A 19880-nucleotide genomic window follows, 5' to 3' on the forward strand; every position below is an offset into this window, starting at 1 on the left:
GCTAAATAATCTTGTAGCATCCTTCACCCACCACAACTGCCCTCAACTGTAGTTCATGCTTTAGGGGCAAGAGATACCCCTCCCGCTCTAAACCGTAAGCCCCATGAGATCAGGGATCCATCAGCTCTGCACTCTGCTCCCCACTGTTCACACCTGGCCCTGCACATGCTGGCCATCTAACCCATAGTTGTTGAATAAGTAAGGAACTAATATATCCATCAAGCTTTCTAAAGCCCCACACACCTCTTCATGTAGAATGTATAAATTCCATCCTTGAAAGTAAGAGCAAAGGGGAAATTAAATTTATCCCTCCCTTACCCCCTCCACCTTATTTATTACAGTGTAAGAAATTCTGTTCCAGCAATGCATTCAGGGCTGTAACACCTCCAGCCCCAATAAATAGGACTAATAATTGAATCATAGACTAACCGTATTATTTGAGACTTTGGCAGGTATCGTTGTTATGTTTGGAAGACTTAGCTTGACCAGCAATGTATCCAAATCCGTGGATGAGTCATGTCGTAACAAGGATCTGCTGTACTGTTCATATTTGGCTGGGAAATGACAGAGGTCTCCATAGCTTTCCTTGGCTCAGATCCACCGCCCTCTTGTGCAGTAAGAAAAACACCAACCTGAGAACCCAAGGCAGTAGGAGTGGAGGCAGGACCTTATTTAAAAGAAGCCCCAGAATTACTTCTACCACAGCCTGTCAGAAGATGCTTCAAAACAAAACAAAACAAAACCAAAAGTAACCCAGGGTCACCCTAGAGTCATGGCACCAAAAGGTCAATGATCGTGTTTCTAAAACAAAACTGCTGTTGCTGGATTTTTGAACGGCCAGCGTAGTTCCTTTTAAAAATGTTTTTATAACAAAAAATGATGTCATTTTTAAGCGTGCTGCACTGTGAGCTCTAACAACAGCAGTGGTTGTTCATTCGACTGCTCCGTAGCAGGTCTCACGGTAGGAGAAGCATAGGGCGTGTCAGACTAACTGGACTCGAGTCTTGCCTACGGGACCAATGGGTTGTTGGGCAACCCATGTGCAAAATGGGTTTTATCCTGACTTTATCAGGATGAGATTAAAGGGATTGGAGAGGATTCAACAAAATAAAACCTGCTGAATTGCTTCCACAATATCTAGCTCATGGTAATCACTTAATAAAGGATCTTCCTTGTTATTACTGCTATGTGCTGAATACCATGCGAGCACCTTACATGCACCATCTCAAGTCCTTACAACAACTCTGAGAGATAATCATCCATATTCCCATTTCACCAAAGAGTAAATGGGAATTAAACAACTAGCTCGAGGCCACTCAGCTAGTATGTACACTAGTCATTATTCAGATCCAGACCTACTGAACTTCAGAGTCCGCAGTCATTTTTGAACTCAAAAACTGCATAATTTAATGGGCACTCAGGCTGGTTCATATTATCCTTTATTACACGCTTAACCAGTCTGCATGAGGGCTATTATTGTCTGATTTCCAAATACTTGTAGGTCAATAAATGGTCATTCTGCTAACATGCAATATACAAACCAGTAGACTTAAAACAGCGGCCATGTGTATGAAGTCTAGTTCTCAATGTCATCAGCTGTGAAGTAGTAAAATATACCCGTCCTAGAGAGTTGTTAGGAGATTTAAATAAGATTCACAAATATAGTCAGTGCAGTTCTTGGCTAAAGGTAGGCACTCAGTAAGTGCTTATTAAAAAAAAGAATACATATGCATGTATATATACACAGGTTCTTATAAGGATATAAAATCCATAAGAAAGAAAGAGAAAGAATGAAAGAAGGAAGGAAGGAAAGGAAGGAAGAAAGAAAGAGAAAGAAAGAAAGGGAGAAGGGGAGAGAGATAGGGAGGGATGGAGGGAAGAGGGAAGGAAGGAAGGAAGCAAGGAGGGAAGGAGGGAGGGAAGGAAGGAAGGAAGGAAGGAAGGAAGGAAGGAAGGAAGGAAGGGAGAGAGGGAGGAAGGGAAAGAAAGAGAGAAAGAAAAGAAGGAAGGAAGAAAGAAAGAAAGAGAGAAATAAAGAAAAAAGAAAGAAAGAAAGAAGGAAAGAAAGAAAGAAAGAAAGAAAGAAGGAAAGAAAGAAAGAAAAAGAAAGGAAGGAAGGAAGAAAGAAAGAAAGAAGGAAGGAAGGAAGGAAAGATAGGGAGGGATAGAGGGAGGAGGGAAGGAAGGAAGGAGGGACGGCAGGTGGGACTCAGGGCCCTGGGCTCTGTCCATCTTGGCACTGAATCACCAGGAGTTGCCTGCTGGCGGGAGGGATGCCTCCAGGTATCTGTTTGCATCAAGGACCAGAAGCCTCCAGGGAACAGAGAACCGAAGGGTGCAAACCTGCAGGCGCTGGTGCAGTGCGTTGGAGGAAAGCCCATCTGGTGCTGGGCACCGCGTGTGTCAGCTGCTTGTCCTCTGAGCAGCCCCCGCGCCCTCACCTCTCGGGCCTGGGTCAAGAGCATGGAAAACGGGAGGCTGCGGGGAACCCCAGGCCCGGGGCTGCTGTGTCCAATGCTGTGTCGTCTGTGCAGCGGAGACGAGGCCAGGTTCGGGGCTGGGACTGGAGGAGGCTGGACGCCGTCTAACGGGACGCGTCTGGCTCGGACAGGAGGGGAGCTGGAGGCATCCAGGAAGTTTCACCATGGCTTCCACAACCTGCGGGCGTGATCAGCGGCCTCGGTGGACACTGGAGGCATGGACACGGCCACCAAGACGGAGACGCAAGAAGGCGCCCCAGGACTCCGGGCAGGAGCTGGGCTCCCCAAGAGGAAGCCTGTCTACACAGCTGGAGAGACAAAGCAGGAGAACCACTCTTCAAGTGCTTCTATTCAAACCCCGTTTTCTCCCCAAGCTGACACAGCTTAAGAAAATATACTCCCCCAAAAAACAAAGGGTTATAATGAATCGTCTTTAATCGTCCTTTTCAAGTCAAAAACTGAGCTTTTGCTCACCCTAACGTGCCAGCGATCACGCTGACACTTCGTTTGAACGGTTCATCTGCCTGAGCTGATTGTGGGTGTATCTGGTGAAATCTCCTGAAAACATACCAATTCACATGTTCTCATGGGAAAATGACGATGAGCACAACATTTCCTATAATTTCCAGATTATTACTTTTTAGTTCACTTTGGAATCCATTGACTCACTGCTGATGGAAATGGCCAACATTTCTATTCCAAGTACAAAGAAAGAAAAAAAAAGCAGCAAAATCCCACCCTCAGAAGACAACACACAGTACATAGCTTCCAAACTTGTTCTCTGCCATCAGCTGAGCGGTGCATTTAAGTTCCCTGTACCGCCCTTCAGTGGCTGGGTTTCCACTCCCTGTGGGAGGGGTCCCACCCCCCGGCTCCTCCAGGGAAGGCCTCCCTGGGCTCTGTCCTGGGGACCTTCCATGCACGGCACCCATCCTCTTCCGTCCGACACTTAATCCTGGGGCATCACCCATGTTGATTTTCAACATTGTTGTGTCAAGTCAGGGCCTTCCCTGGGGCTCAGGGTGACCTTCTTCCAGTGCAGAGTCTCTATCCTGACACATGGGTGGCTTGGATCCGTGTTGTGGGAACGACGTGGACCACTGGCTCTGAGCCCTCCCGTTTCAGGGGGCCTCGCCTCAGCCTGTGTGTTTAAAGATTGTGGCTCCCAGGGACCTGTATCCTTTTTCTTCCTTACTGCAACTTGACAAACCCTGACCCTCATCTTTGGAAATGAGGGAGATTTGTGCTGTACCCGGGGAAGTCAGCACGGTTGCAGGTCCCCGACGGTCCCCCTAGGAGGGACTGGGCGGAGGGGGGTCCCGTCGATGGGAGGATGCGCCCCGGCTCACGTGGCCAGTGGCTGTTCCTGTAAAGGTGCAGGTTTGTCGGGTGCTTTGTGGCGGGAAGCGGGACCACGCCCACACCTCTGCGACCACCCTCATCCCCACGTTCGCTGACACCAGGGAGTATCACCAACTGGGGAGACCCACCAGGCCGTTTCCAGAGCTCCCCCAATGCAGCTTAGAGCCAAGGGGAGCCACCTTTCAGTCGACCACAAAGAGAAAACCGAGCGTCGGGGGAACCAGGTTGAACTGTGGTCCTTCTTGTGTAAGTTCTCCCTCAGGTGGAGGATGTTCCAGTGTGTGGGATCCAAGTCTCCCTTTGCACTTTGGTCTAAAACTACTGAAACCAAGACATCCTGTAACTTCTGTCCTCCCCTTTCCTTGAGTGAGGGTCTCTCCTGGGGTGGAGGATGCATTTGCCATTTTAAGCGGAACCTGCTGTTTCCCACAGTCTCTGCGAAGCACGGGGACATCTGTCCTGATGTACAGGAGGGGAAGGATGAAACCAACATTAAATATGCAGGGGATGCCCATGCAGAGGCATTAAACTGGACCGCTTCCGGGATGGAGAAGGCAGCAGAGGCCAGGACACTAATTTCACCAGAGTTTGGAAGTAGAGAACGGTTCCTTCTTTCTACTTTGACGCCTTTAGAGGCTTTCGAGGAGTCTGCAAAGGCTGCTGGCTTACATTTCCCAGCAGAAGGTGGCCTGTCCCCCAGCGCCGTGGAGGCTGCCTGCCAGGGCTTTACCCCGGGAAGCAGTAGGGTCAGACCTCATCCCCTGTGAGGCTGAGAAGGTTCACACCTCTTCTCGCCTTCCCGGCCAGAGTCAGAGGGCGCGCACGGCCCCCCATGACCGAGGCTCTGCCCTGACGCTGAGTCTCCGCCTCAGCTTCCTCTCTAGCCTCAGTTCCTGTCACCCTTTCGAAGCACAGCTCCTGGTTCTGGGTCATCACTCAGTATCAACAACGTAATTCCAAAGGTTTGACACAACGTGGCGTCTCGGGATTACTCTCACGCCCTTGACGTCCACCCATAATCACCTTAGAATGGTTGCGCAGTGCCTCTGCCTCGTGATGTATCCCCCCCAGTAGAGTCCGGGTCCGTGTGGCTGCCCTGGGAGTGGAAGGCAGAACCCCACCCACCCGGCTCCTAAGAGGCCTTAGGCTTCTTCAATCAGCTGATGGTCTCTAGCCGCCGGCAGAGTCGCAGTAAGGAGGCTCCAGTGTTAATACCAGTTAATAACAGATGCTAGCACTCTCCTGCTGCCCGTGAACTGGACCACCACCTGCCCTGGCAGCGGGCGACGGGGACCGGTCATTCCGTAGCGCCAGCGAGAGGTTTACACCCGAGGTCTGAAGGTGATGAGTGAGCACCACGGGGCTTACTTCCCATTATGACGCTGGCTTTCAGATTAGACTTTTGCTTTTAAACGCAGGTCACAGAGCACGTTTAGAAAAGATTGCTCTGCCCTTGGTATGTGTGTGTTTCTTTTGAAACAGGTATAACTTAAGAAAATGTCTACTTTGAAAAAATCACAGCATATGAAATGAGGTTTCCATCCGGGCAAAATAGTTGGTCAGCAGTGGATCCAAGTGCCCACAAGGCTCTACGTGCCTTTCCCAGGGGCTTGCAAACAGTGTGCCCGGGTCTTCCTGGCTGGCGACGGCCACCGTCCTGGCGCAGAGGACAGGTGTCAGGGAAGCTGGCGGGACCCTCATGTCAACCGCGTGATCTGACAGACGCGTGTTTCTGGGAAATGGCTCGCCGGGAGGTGGGCCCAGATCTCAATTAAGGGAGAAAATCATAAGCAGAGCATGATTTAGACTTTGCTTCTCTAATCATCTTGAAAAGTCTGCTCTTTGAAAGGATTTGGCGTGAATATCCAGGTGGATGTCTGGGCGACTCGGGTCCGGGGCTAAGCCAGGGCATCTGGGCACAGGGGCGGGCGGGCAGCGACACTCACATACTGCCCCCTCCCTGCTCAGTATGTCAGTGACACCGGCACTGATCCAGGACCTGAGCACCTGGAAGGCATTCTGCGGACCTACTGTGTGCTCTGCGGGGCCAGGGTGGGTGCCCAGGGGACTCGGGGAGCTCCCCCTCCGGCTCCCCAAGCCTGTCTGTCTGCCGCCGCCTCTGCTAGGGACAACTTCAGCCCCCAGAGCCGGTAGGCCCTCGTTCCCCAGCTGCGCCTGCACTCCCACCAGGCCCCCACTGGAGCCAGCGCCTGGACCCCTTCAGGCGTGGACACCGTGGGGTCCTCGGCCAGACCCGGGAGCGGGGCTCACACCTCCTCAACTGCTCTGCGCTTGGGGGTCCGGAGCAGCTCCGCCTCCCTCAGGAGCCCAGGGCCTCCCAGTCCGTCCCTCTCCAGGCCCACCCGCCAGGCTCCCCCACTTCTCCTGTGGCCTGGCTGGCACTGGGCTGTGGTCAGAAGCCTCCCCGGGGACCCAGGGTTTCTTACAGGCTCCCACTGGGAGCCCGGCTCCCTGTTGTCCCCGAGGAAGCACCTCAGTCCTTCCAGTAAGCAGGTGTAGACCAACCTGCCCACGCGTGTACAAGGAAGCCATGTCCATGACACAGCAGCGCCCCACGCTGGGGGCAAGGCAGGCGTGTCACTCCTGTGCGCGCACACTTACGCAGAAAAAGAGGACTTCCCGGTTGTGGGGCACCCCCATTATAGCTGGAAACACTGTTTCTTTACGGGTGAGCTTATTTCCCCAACAAGGTTCCATTAAAGACTGGAGTCCCTTCCAGTCACTTCCAGTTTTGAAAGCCACGTGGTGCTTATAAGATAAGAATAACGATCAGTGTTGTCTCCTTTTTGGGCAAAGACCACGGCAGCTCCTTAGCTAAGTGCTCAGGACTCTGGTCCAATGTCTTCCCAGAAGCCACACCCAAGGCCTGGGGTAAATGATATCAAGTTTGAAATGAAGCAACTGTGCCCCCGGTGTTACTTAGGAAAAAAGGGAGACGCACAGCGCAGACTGTGGTGGGTGGAACGGACACAGGAAGATGATAAATAGGAAGATTATAAACATTCCCTAGGGAGGAAGACTGTGGGAAGATACTCTTCGTGCTCTGCAGCTGGTAATGAGCCTGACTCAGTCCTGTGATAGAAATGGTTACAACCGAGCAGTGGAATAGGTAGGGCTTGAACTTAAGCACATTAGAGATGAGTGCCCCCCCCGCCCCAGTTCCCTATTAGCAGTGTGATCTGACCCCTGCATCTCCATCTCCTCACTTGCCCTTGCAGGGCTGGCTACTTTGGGGAATAACTGAGCCATGCGTGTGCAGTGCCCAGCACGGTGGGCAGCTCACATGGAACCTTCTAGAACCGCGGCCTGTATGTCACCCTCCACTCCACAGACTGCCTGGCCTCAGGGTCTCGCCCACTTAGCAGACCAGGTGGGTAGCGGAGTGCCCAGCCGTGAAGGAGGACGCACAGTGGGAATCCGCCCCATTGTGGCTATTGATGCCCTGGGATGCTCGTTCCCGCCTTTGAGCCTCTGCCTGTGGGTCATCAGGGGCCCAGCGAACAACCATCCGAGGTGCCCCTGAGTTTCCAATGAGATGCTTTCCTCACGACGGCCCAGACTGACGAAAGTCTTCCCCCCTCGCTCACCATCCTTTAAGCGGCATAGTGCGTTTGTAAATATCACCTGCGTTTCTACAAACACAAATTAAGTCACTGATAATTAAGAACAGATTAAAAACTCAGGGTTTAAATAATGTTCGCCTGAAATTGGGGCAACAGCAAAATGAAGTTCGGTTCAGGCCCTGGGTGTGCGGACCAAGCGTCCACCTTCCCCGAGGTGGCAGCCTTGTCAGAGAATTATGGAAAAGGATGATCGGAAAGGAAACCGGGCGTCTTCCCAACTCCACCAGTAGATGTCTCTCTGCGCCCACAGATCCTGGAGCCCCAGCGTGCTCTCTGCTGTCCTTCCTGCTCCTCTAACTGCCCCGTCCACAGGTACGGATAGGACGCTGCGGGCGTGGAAGTCTTTGACCTTGAATGGCATATTAAGTGCAGTGCAGCCACCAGAGGTAAAGGGAGTTCGAAAACCGTGCCTTGAGACGAGGTGCTGCATACAAGTTATTCGACACAAAATATTCAATACATCTCATTAAAAGCTGCTCCCGCGTTCAGCAAGGTTTTGTGTTCGGTGTTAGATGTGCGCCCCTTCTGACCTCACCGCATTGGAGCCAGGCGAACGCACACAGAACCCGCGGCTGTGAGACACCGAGGAAGAATGAGCGCCGTCACACCATACAGCACACCCTGACAGCTTGCCTTCACACACACACACACACACACACACGCTCATGCTGACCTCGCTGAGCAGACATACGTGTGTACATGGGTTTTATCCACATCCCCAGAGGATGTCATGAAGCTCAGAACCTATTAGCAGAACCCTACACCCACTCTGATCATTTCCCCTTCTGCACTGGGAAATACTTGTCCCCATATCATTGGAAAAGAAATAAGGGAAGAGTATCGAACATAATTTACAGACAGAGATACCCAGGTACCCAAGGAAATACTTATTTCTCTTTCAGGGGCTGCGTGAATTTATCTGAAGCTGAGTTAAATTATGAATTAGGACTACAAATGCATACACATCTGTGTACAAACACAGGTACGTGCCGAACCGTGAGCGGCCTCACGCCTTTGTCATTCAAACTTCAAAGTTCCATATCACAGCCACTTTGTTACTATCTAAATAGTTCAGAAATTAGCTAGGCACGATCATATTCTCCAGAGAGCACAGTCAAACCAACGACATTCCATGACTGCATATCTTTCAAGGGAGATTATCCCTCCCCCGCCTGCTCCAGGGTGCCGGCCACAGCCTGAAGCCAGAAGACACACGACCATCTCAGGAGCCCGTTCTCTGCCTCAGCCCAGCGTGGTGTCCTCTGGTGCCAGACTTGTTTCTTAAACTCAGTCAGATCTGCACTGCTTCCCACATACCTACGTACCTACATGTACACAAATCCCTGTGCAAAGTAAACAAACCGGAGGTGCGTTCCCGAACCTCATGAATCTAATTTATTCCCCAATCCGGCGAGGCAAGAATATGTCTTTCATGGAAAAGACGGGGTCCGGGAGAAGTCCCACCAGCACGGGGAGCCTGCGGGGAAGGGCTGGCCCTACCGTGGGGTCACAGACCTGTCCTTTACAAAGCTGTCTACAAGTCACCCCTGTCAGCATCTTCGGGAAACAGAGCAAAGAAGAGACTGTCAGGTAAGTCACATCAGGGCCCATCCTAATAGCCTTCCCGACAATTGAGGAACGAGATCACGTGGGCTTCCAAGGTCCCACGTGCCCCACAGACCACAGGGAAGGCGCGGCCCCCCCGGCGGGCTCAGTCGCAGGGAGGGGTATTTTTAAGGGCCCACTTCCTCCAGGAGAACGATGATCCTGGGGGGAGTCGGGCCCAGGAGCCTAGAAGCTGCCCCCAGGCTGTCCTTTCTCTCCTCACGTGTCTGCTTCATGAAGGGCTGACATGTGCCCCTTGCTGGGGGCCTTACCTGTGCCCCCAGCTCCCCACACACAAACTGAGGGCCCAGTAACATCTCAGCCCCAGTGTCTTTCCTCGCTCCTCCCAAGAGTCTGAGCCGTCCACCCAGGACTGCTTTCTTGCAGAACAAAACCCACTTGGGTGTGTGCTGCCCCAGTGACACATTTAAGCCCAGGGTCCATGCCTGGGCCAGAGCGCCTTTAGCCAGTGACCGAGGCCAGATGCTGGCCAACAGGAGGGGACCCTTCACAGTTGTGGCAGAGCCCCGCAGCGGGTTCCTTGTTAGGGGGTCCTGTTCTTTGGGGGGGGTGTCCCGGCGGCCTGCCTCCATCCTTCCATCCTCGCTGCCTCGCCTGGCGCCGCTGGCCCCTGGGTGGGTGTGTGAGCGGAGCACCTGTGACCTGACTCACCTGAGTGCGGCCCCGCCTCACGGGGCCCGCAGACCTGCGTAAGGATGCTCCTCAGATGGTCCTGACACCCCTACTCCCCGCCAGTGGGTGCGGGAACGCTTCCCGACTCTGCCTGGTGTCCGCGCGATGAGGCGTCTGTAACCCAGCTTCCAGGGGGTTCCTAGCGGAGTGAATTGCTGCTCAGCTTTTAAAATGGATTCTTCGAATACACAACTTTAGCAGGTTATCTCGTGCTGTAATTACCAGCAAACAAACACCAGATGCCCTTCGCAGCCTCAGTGTGTGTGCAGGCTCTACCTGCAGCTCAGTGAGGACGGGAGAGCACGTGGCATCTGCGTTTTCCCGAGGGGGTCGCGTCTCTAACACAAGTGCTTCTGCAGGAGCCGGCTGGGAAGGGCGAGGAGGGCCCCTGCCCCAACAAACCAGGCCTGGATCTGAAGCAGCCCTCCCCAAAGCAGAGGCTCAGAAACGGTGCTGTGAGGGACCCTCCAGTTTACCGTTTGTGGAGAAATCTGAGGCATATTCACATTTTCCTGGCGCCTACGAACACCGCTCCTTTTAACGTAAAGATTCATCTAAATTCCTTTCTCTGGCGTTTAAACTAGTGACTGTTGGGAGAGAAAAAAGAAGGGGGGGGATCATTGAAAATGGGTTCCTGCATCGGAAGCGCCCCCCCCCCCCCACCCCGTACACGGCTGCCTCACCCCGAGATTAAGAAGTTATGCGGCCTGCCATGCGCTTCCCTCTTAAAAGTCTTGACTTCACACTGTTATTTTTTCACTTTTTTTTTTTCTCCTGGCACCTGTTCGAATCAGGAGTAGGGTGGTCTGATTGCAAATTTGTTCCTTCCTTAATCTCTAAGCAAAAGGTGGGGAGAAAATCTGGAAGGGACAGAGATGTTTGAAAATACGGTTGAAATGTCATTTTTACAATGAGCCACCTTAGCGTATTTTCAGACTGAATACCATACACAAAATCAAGGTATTTTTGCTGGTTACTAGACCAGCTTAAAAGCTTAACCAAGCAGTACTCATGAAAGCACCCTTTCTTTAAAAGCACCATGCAGCGGAGCAGCAGACATGAAGTTTGATGACTTTATACTGAAAGAAACAGCACCATATAAAAGCAGGTAAATGTTTGAAACAATTGTCTCTAAGGGCCCATTCACGCTTTTTTTTTTCCATAAAAAAACATAGTGATGCATGAAAAGATACAAGCCCTCGTCAGATGCCTTTGTGGAGATGTTAAGATTCACCCATCCTTCCCTCTCATCCCTGCGGTGCCCCCGCTTCTCCCCGAACGCGGGTCCTTCAGGGGCTACAAAGCGCTTCTTTCAGGCACCGAGGCTAACATGGTGACACGGCCGCTCCATTTCCCGAGGAAGCGCCGCGTCCGGCTCGGCAGAGCCTCCGAGCCGCGAAGCGCACCCTCAGTGCGAGGGCCCGGGAAGCCCCCTACGGGGCCCGCCGCTCACTCACTGGGGCTTTGTCCTCGCCGCTACCTTCCCTTTTCAAAAGCCAGGAGCGAACCTTTCCGTCCCTGGGCTAGCCGGACCTCTCCAGGGCCCGGGGGCCGGCCTCCCCGGCCAGCGCGGAGCCCACATCTGGAAGCCAGGCCCGGCCAGGCGGACCCGGCGCGCCCGGAGCACGGACGCCCGGCTTAGCGCTCAAGAAGGAAAATGACTTCTCCTGAAAAGACTCGAGCACTTTTTTCCTCTCCACTGAAATCCGGGGCACAGCCCGTTTGGAACCAGAATAACTTAGTCTGACAACAGATTCTTCCTCTGTTCACAGCTGTCCCAGAGGGAGGAGCTGAAATCTGAACCTCTCGGCTGTGATTGGACCCTTCTCGCAAAAGAGAGGAAAAAAAGGCCTCCCCGCCGCCACCGCGGGCTCAGTCCGCGAGGAGCCCGCGACCTGGCGGCGCCGCACGCGCACCTGCCGGGGCCGCGATGCTGTAGGACCGCGCGTCCCGCGCCCCGCGCCCCGCGCCCCGCGCCGCCGCCAGGATGCCGCGCTCATTCCTGGTCAAGAAGCATTTCAACGCCTCCAAGAAGCCCAACTACAGCGAGCTAGACACACACACAGGTAAAGGGGGGGCCCGATGTCTGCATCTCCATCTATCTATAAATAGGTAAATGCAGGGGCGCGCGTCCGCTCAGCTTCTGTTACAAAAGAGCTGGAGACCGAGCTGTTTGCCTCGAAACAGGGTCGCGAAAGAGTGGTCATTCCTCTGATCATCCAGGCTCAGGTTTAATTCAAAACTTTCAAACTCTGAACTGGCTAGGAGAACTTCCTTGGGCTTGTCCATCGTCCTGTTCCAAAGCGTGTACATACTTGCATAATGAGTACGTGGAGGGTGGGTGAAGCGCTGCGTAAACGTTGAATTACTGCTTTTTCCCCCATGTAATAAGGCTCCTTTCCTGCAGAAAGCGGCGTGATTTACGCCGATCTTTGTACTCACAGGCGTAAGCCCTGCGACCAGCCCACGCATAAAATGGAAGAGAGCTTTTCTGTATCTCTAAAAAGAGTGGGTAGGTTTTCCCCTCGCTGGGCTGCGCTCGCTGACCGCAGTGTGCCGGGGACACAGATGTGCCTTAAGGACAGTGGCCGCGAGCAGCAACGGTGGAAAAGAAATGTCCTCCCAACGCCTGCGCCTCTTACAGAGTCTGTCTTCTCATAAGCACGCCCCGCGCGTGTTGCCAAGCAGCTTCTTCGTGCGTTTTTGAAGCTACGTTTCAGCTCACTCTCCTCTCCCCTCCTCTCTCCTCCCCAGTGATTATCTCCCCGTATCTCTATGAGGGCTACCCCGTGCCTGTCATCCCCCAGCCGGAGATCCTCAGCTCGGGAGCCTACAGCCCCATCACCGTGTGGACCACAGCAGCTCCCTTCCACGCCCCGCTGCCCACCGGCCTCTCTCCTCTGTCGGGATACCCCTCATCCTTGGGGCGAGTGAGCCCCCCTCCGCCATCTGACACCTCTTCCAAGGACCACAGCGGCTCCGAAAGCCCCATTAGCGATGAAGAGGAAAGATTACAATCCAAGCTTTCAGACCCCCATGCCATCGAAGCTGAAAAGTTTCAGTGCAATTTATGCAGTAAAACCTATTCGACCTTCTCTGGGCTGGGCAAACACAAGCAGCTGCACTGTGACGCCCAGTCAAGGAAGTCTTTCAGCTGCAAATACTGTGACAAGGAGTATGTGAGCCTGGGCGCCCTCAAGATGCACATCCGGACCCACACGTTACCTTGTGTCTGCAAGATCTGCGGCAAGGCGTTCTCCAGACCCTGGTTACTTCAAGGGCACATTAGAACTCACACTGGTAAGAGAAAACCTAGTCAGGGATGTTACTGATGGACCGAAGGAAGCTCTGGGCTGGCTGTTGGATTTGCATTAAGTGGCGACACAGGGCCTTTAATGATGGATGATCATTTTTAGCTACTGCCTGACGACTCGAAAAATCGTCAGAGCACCAAGGGCTCCATTGCTTGCTAACACCCTCTGCTCCCGGGACCGCAAACAAGCTTGTAGACTTTGGAAAGTAGATCCAGGAGGTTTGGTCTCAAAGATCAGTTAGCAAAACAGGAAAGATGTGCTTGAATGTGTGTTCTGTGAAATGGCTCCCAATAATCAGCAAGTACAAACGGTGCTATCCCAGTCAATTGATCAGGGAGACAGAGAGATGAAGGTGTTGGGTTTTGGTTTTGGATGGTTTCATTCTTGCTGTGCTATCTCTCGCCCCGCAGCAAGCTGGATGGTTAGAGCTGAATCTGCTTTCCGTTGTTTGCTTTTGTTTTGTTTTTGCTTCCGAATTTTCTATTCCTAGCACAAAATTACCCTTCAGGGAGTCGAGGCATTTATCCAGGCTTTGTCATAGCACGAAAGGAGGGAAAAGGGGAAAGGTTGGGAAATTTGGGGAGGAGCTGACCGTTAGCTGCACCTGCTGAAGCAGAGAGCCTTGACAAGTGAAGCCCTGGGACGACAGGAATTATTTCTGCGTGACTGGTGGCAGGAATCATATTCTTAAATTTGATTTTTTTTTTTTAATGCAAGTCACATTTGTCTTAAAGGGCCAGACATTAAAACAAGTATCTATTCTGGAGGGTTTGAATCAAGTTTGGCTGTTTCTCATGTTTTGGGCTAAATGTGGTGGCTGCTCATAAACGTTATCTGGCTTTGCGTTTCCTCTGAAAACACTGATTGTCTTTCTTTCTCCCCCCGCCCCCCCCCGTCCCACCCCCCCAGGGGAGAAGCCTTTCTCCTGCTCTCACTGCAGCAGGGCCTTTGCAGACAGGTCAAATCTGAGGGCTCATCTGCAGACACACTCGGACGTCAAGAAATACCAGTGCAAGAACTGCTCCAAAACCTTCTCCCGAATGTCTCTTCTGCACAAACACGAGGAATCGGGCTGCTGTGTGGCACACTGAGTGACACAACCCATGTTTACTCAAGCAGAAGGCATTTCTTCACTCCGCCTCCGAATGACAAGTAAAAGTCCAAAGGCATTTTCTCTTGTGCTTACCGACCAAAGAATATGTATACACACACACACACACACACACGCACACGCACACACACACACAGAGCTTCAAGAGCACGGGCATCCATGTGTGTCAAGTTAATCCTTTCCATGTGAAGTTTAAAATTACTATATATTTACTGACAGCTAGATGGAGAGGATAAAAGACAAGAATCTTTCTCTTCAGAAATGAAGCAAAAGGCACATTGTGCTTCTTTTCTTACTAAGAAAGAATTCAAAGATTTACATCGCTGCCAAATCGTTTCACTGAAAAGAACAGTGTTGCCTTGTAACGGAATTTGTAATAGAATTTCCTATAGGAAGAGAATCTGCCAGACCCTATCTCAGGTGCCTTATAAAGTATTCCAAGTTTACTTTATTACATGTCTGATGTCAGGTCACCATCCTTGAGCTAAAGCCTGTTTTGATTACTGGTCATACTTTAAACTGTGTTTTTAAGGGAGGGAGGGAGGGGGAGAGAGGGGGGGAGAGAGGAAGAAAGAACAAGAAGAAAAAACACAGGAGAATGTATTAAAAGTGGGGTTTTTTGTTCTTTTTTTTTTTTTTTTTTTTGCCAATAAATAGTATGTGCCTTGGGGGAGACGGGAAAGACTAGCTTTGAACATTCCTGGTGCATATGCTCCATGTCATACTTTTTTAAAGAATTTTTGATGATTTTCTAAAAATTTTAATTTTTTTAAATTTTAATGATTTTCTAACGATGGGAATAAGTGCAACAAAGGATTTTTAGAAACTCTGTGATGTACTTAAACTATTTTAAACGCATACAAGAAATGCAATCCACACAGCACTCTTTGCAACTGCCTTTTTAATTAATTGTATAGTTGATGAGTCCATGTAAATTTGTGTTTATTTTTATATGATTGAATGAGTTTTGTATGAAAGTGAGAAGTTGTCTATAGCTAATGCCTATAAACAACCTGAAGACTTGTGAAATTCACGTTTCTTTTTTAAAAAACAATTTTCAAGGTTCTTTTTTACAATAAACATTTTTGATTTAAAATCTATCGTTTGTATACTTTCAGAGACTTTGCTTACTTCATGATTAGTACCACCAAAGAGCTGCATGAAGAACTGTTTCTTTTGTTAATAAGAGAAAAAGTGAATAGTGTTCATTATGCATGTGGAGTGTCGTTTTATGTGTTTGATTATAGCAAAGCAATCGGTCAGTATTTTTTCTTTACTCTTAAGATAATACTGTTACATTCAGAAAGACAACATCCTAATGGGAGTTTGTTAGCGTTATCTCTTTAACAAAAATCATGCTTTCTGAGTGCTAAAAATATTCACCTTATTAATAGTCAAGAATATTTTTCAAAAATTTTTCTTCTTGATGACTTGACTGTTTTGGCTTTATGAAATCAGATTACAATTACTCGTCGTAATCAGTGCTTGTCACGTAGGCCACTAGAACAGTTTAAGGATTTTAAAAGAAATATTTAATGATATATAAGAAGAAAAATAGAACTTCTGCTTGAAAAGATCAGGAAAAAAATGGATTTATTATAAATTATACAAGTTGGAAGATTAAACTGTGCAAAGAAACCCCACGTCTAGTGGGATGAGATAAGCTGCAGTCTGAGCGGTGCGGAGCTAAGTTTCCCTTTATGGTATTTTGAAGAGGCACCACCCACACCCAATGTGCACTGAATCAAACAGGGCAGGACCAGCCAGACCACATACAAGCACATGCTTACCAAACGCCATGGACGAACCCACAAGTCAAGATGTTAACCAAGTGTCGCAGGCACTGTGACAACCACCAAGCTGTGTGTTTAAACCCAAACTCCAAACCTGTGGTGTGGTTATTTCTGCTACTATTAATCACTTCTCTCTGGTTTGCTCAGAACTTGGAGGATTATTTTTCCTTCTAATGTTCTTAGGATGCAAATAAAAGCTAGAACTAGTATCTCAAAGATGTTAGCGATACCAATATATTCCCTTAATGCTCACACACATTCCACTATGTGTCACATTTAAATTTTAGTCAACATATATAAGGCGCGTGCATGTGACTAAAAAAAACCCCTCAATTTAATAGTCTATGTTTAATTCTTTTCATATCTCAGGATATATATCTCAAAGACAAAATTATTTGGAGAGCAATTTATAAATGTAAAAGAAATGGCTGGTAGCTTGTCTGGGACAATCTAAAGTCAAAAAAAGACGGCTTTAGTTAGTGTATATGGCATATAAATGATACCTGGAAGTTTGCAGGCCAGGTAATATGTAGAAATATCCCACAAGGGACACGTATGGGTGAGTCACATCCCTGCAGACATCTGGTTCGTCCTCCCAGGAACCACATCAGCCCACTTTCCTTTCCTCATCAGTAGAGCTACAGGCAAGTCGTTTCTCAGTGTCCAAAACGCAAACAGATAATTTTCTAAAGGGAAAAGTCTGTTCTTTCGTTTAATTTCCTAGTGAAGCATTAGTGGTAATATTTTTGCAATATATTTCTGCTTTGTCCTCACCATTCTCACTTCATTCATGATTTAAATATTCTACTTTCATTAAGGTCACATGAGCTTGAATTACGGGACATCAATCAGATACTAAGATTTTCTATAAATACAGCTCAGTCATTTTTTAGATCTTTTAGCATTTTTACAAGGTCTTTGACTACACGTCCTCTAATACATAAGACGTGGCTCAGATGACACATACTTTGAATACTTTTCCAAATTCACTCTTTCTGAGAGATTTATATCATTTATAATGTGGTGCTTATCTCACTGCGTGGCAGTTTTGTTCTTTTTTTTTTTAAATATTTAATTTTTTATTTATTTTTGGCTGTGTTGGGTCTTTGTTGCTGTGCATGGGATTTCTCTAGTTGCGGCAAGTGGGGGCTGCTCTTCGTTACGATGCGCGGGTTTCTCACTGCGGTGGCTTCTCTTGTTGTGGAGCACGGGCTCTAGGCGTGTGGGCTTCAGTAGTTGTGGCACGTGGGCTCAGTAGTTGTGGTGCATGGGCTTAATCACTCCACGGCATGTGGGATCTTCCCGGACCAGGGATCGGACCTGTGTCCCCTGCATTGGCAGGCGGATTCTTAACCACTGTGCCACCAGGGAAGTCCCGAATAGGAATTTTTTTTTCTTTTTTTTTTTTTTGCGGTATGCGGGCCTCTCACTGTTGTGGCCTCTCCCGTTGTGGAGCACAGGCTCCGGACCTGCAGGCTCAGCGGCCATGGCTCACGTGCCCAGCCGCTCCACGGCACGTGGGATCTTCCCGGACCGGGGCACAAACCCACGTCCCCTGCATCGGCAGGCAGACTCTCAACCAGTGTGCCACCAGGGAAGCCCTAGACAGAACATCTTAAAGCATAAATTCCCAGTAACCAGCACATCTGCTGGAACACAGACATCAACACATGTTTGTTGAATGAATAAATGAATAAAGTAATAGAAATTGGTGACGAATAGCCTGCAGACCTCAGATACTTTAACATATTCCCCTTTAGTGCAAAGAGTCTTGATAGTTTTTGAGAGCTCCTCTAAGCAAATATGCTGGTGTGTCTTCTAACTTAGTGATGACACCCTCCTGCCAATAGGGAGGATGCTCCAAACAGTGAATAAAGGGCAAATGCAGTGCACATGGACCAGGTTTGATAGACATTCTGAGAGCCTGAGCTTTGGAAACTGTGGTTTTAGTAATAGGGACGTGCTCTAATAAGCCTACTCAGTGTCTGGAATTTGTTTCCTATAATACGAGACAGGGTGGTACAGTAGGAAGAGCTCCAGCTTTTAAAAGCAACATATATGTTTGTATTATCGGCTTTATGTCCTTATGCAGCTTACTTAACCCCTCAGTGCCCTGTTTCCTAAAGTGTGTAAGAGGACGGGATCCTTAGCGTCCCAACTCAGGACTGACAGTGCCGGACACGGACAGGCCTTATACAGCACAGGGTTAAGCCCATGATGCTATTACTCAGCACTGAGCTACACCTGCTCCCGAGCTGGATGCCACCTCACCTGGGTCACATCCAACGGCCACGGTTTCTCGGTGCTGCTGGTCTTTTACGGGTAAAGAGACTGAACTCAGAGAGTTTGGAAAATGGAGCCAGGGTTAGCAGAGGCCTTGAGCTGCAAAACTGAAATCCAAACCCAGGTTCTTCCGGCTCCCAAGACCCTGCTTCTTCCGCTGCGCGTGGGGAGGGAGGGCCGGCTGGGCCACACAGGCCACGGCCACCACAATGCAGGCACACAGCAGAGGCCACTGAGAAGACCAAGATGATGTGGCCCCCAGATTAAACAGTGCAGGGCTGCCTTTAGGAGCCGGTGTAATTCAGGAATTACCCAACCACGTCTAGCTCCGTTCGAGAAGCCCCGCTGGCCCCTTTCCTCCAGGGCTGCCGGCAGGCCCCGCTCCCCGACGGCTCCCCTGTGCCCTCCTGGGGCCCCGCAAGCCCGTTTCCTCTCTCGCCCGAGCTGAGAGGCAGCTGGCCTCCATCCTGGGCCATTAACACTTCATCTTCTGAAGGCCACAGCCGTTCCCTCATACGCCCACGTTCCTCACCCCGGCTTTTATCTCCCCAGACGAGAAAGGCTTCCAAGTCAAGCACCATTTCTTTCACCACTAAAATGTGGACACTCTGGGGTAATGAGGCAGTTATAATTGTAAAAAGTCTAAGGCTTCTCTGGCTAAGATCCACTTCTGAGGAGTTGTCCCTGGTTCAGATACTGGAAACACTGTGAGCAAAATTCACTTACGAATGAGTGTTCTGTCATCACGGGAAGCAAGAGTTCTCCAATGAGACGGCTTTTCTCCCATTCTTATCTTCTCACCAGAGGCAGATGGAGAACAGAAGCATTCCGCTCACCTGAGACGGACACAGGTGGAGGGGAAACCCTCTGGTTTAATTTTCAGGGATAAACGTGTGTCCACGAGCACAGGGCCAGAGCTATGTGCAAAGCGAGGGACCGGCCCCTCGGGCGTCCAGGAAGTAATCGCTACCCTGTGGGCGGGTGCACGTCAAAAGCAGCGAGCATGGCAACCCTTCCGCCCTGGCCCTCGTCCAGGCCCCAGACAATGAGCGCTTCAGCGGAGGAAATGGCACCACATCCCCGTCCTGGGACCCCAGAGGGGCTGGCGAAGTATTTATAGCCGTGAGTGGAAGGTCTTCTGCCAGCAGGAGACGGCGTGTTTATATGTTCTGGGCGCTCCCTCACTTAATTAGGCTCCTGTGCTTATAACCCTCTCGGCCAGTTGCTTGGGAAGATGACCTGTAGAGACGATTTGTGAGTTATCACTAACTAGTTTTCTTAGACAATGGCCGAGGGACAGTTAGGGTGGCAGGGAAGGATGGATGACTTTCTCCAGGGGTTTATTCTGGGCTGGAACTTACCTCCCCACACCCGCCCTCCCAGGGAAGGACTTGTGCCCCTACGTAGTCAGGAGGGAGCAAGGGCTGGTTCTAAAGAGTGGGAAGGAAAGACTCAAATGAGGTGAAATTGCGAGACACTCTTTTAACAAAGACAGCGAATGGTCATTATAGTTCTTCTGAGTGACCCATCAGACGCGTAGAGGGTTAGTGCTCTCCGGTGACGTGTGGCGCTTTTATTCAGATCTGGCAGAAAAG

General features: G+C 50.2%; 1 protein-coding gene and 1 long non-coding RNA gene across 2 annotated transcripts; one reads left to right on the plus strand and one right to left on the minus strand.

Annotated features, from left to right (window-relative positions):
• Positions 1-9833: 9833 nt before the first annotated feature.
• LOC114895239 lies at positions 9834-10758 on the minus strand. The gene is made up of 3 exons (XR_003793460.1): positions 10468-10758; positions 10261-10371; positions 9834-9923 (listed from the first exon to the last, which is right to left on the minus strand). It is a non-coding gene; the product is annotated as an uncharacterized LOC114895239 (long non-coding RNA).
• Positions 10759-11658: 900 nt separating this feature from the next.
• On the plus strand, positions 11659-15309 carry SNAI2 (snail family transcriptional repressor 2). The gene is made up of 3 exons (XM_029222455.1): positions 11659-11850; positions 12539-13084; positions 14008-15309. The coding sequence occupies exons 1-3, from the start codon at positions 11772-11774 to the stop codon at positions 14187-14189; spliced, it is 807 nt and encodes a 268-aa protein (XP_029078288.1). The 5' UTR covers positions 11659-11771; the 3' UTR covers positions 14190-15309.
• The last annotated feature ends 4571 nt before the right edge of the window (positions 15310-19880 follow it).

The sequence above is a fragment of the Monodon monoceros genome, unplaced genomic scaffold (genome assembly GCF_005190385.1).
Source record: "Monodon monoceros isolate NGI ecotype Baffin Bay Population unplaced genomic scaffold, NGI_Narwhal_1 Super_Scaffold_14, whole genome shotgun sequence".
In the NCBI taxonomy this organism is placed as follows: domain Eukaryota; kingdom Metazoa; phylum Chordata; class Mammalia; order Artiodactyla; family Monodontidae; genus Monodon; species Monodon monoceros.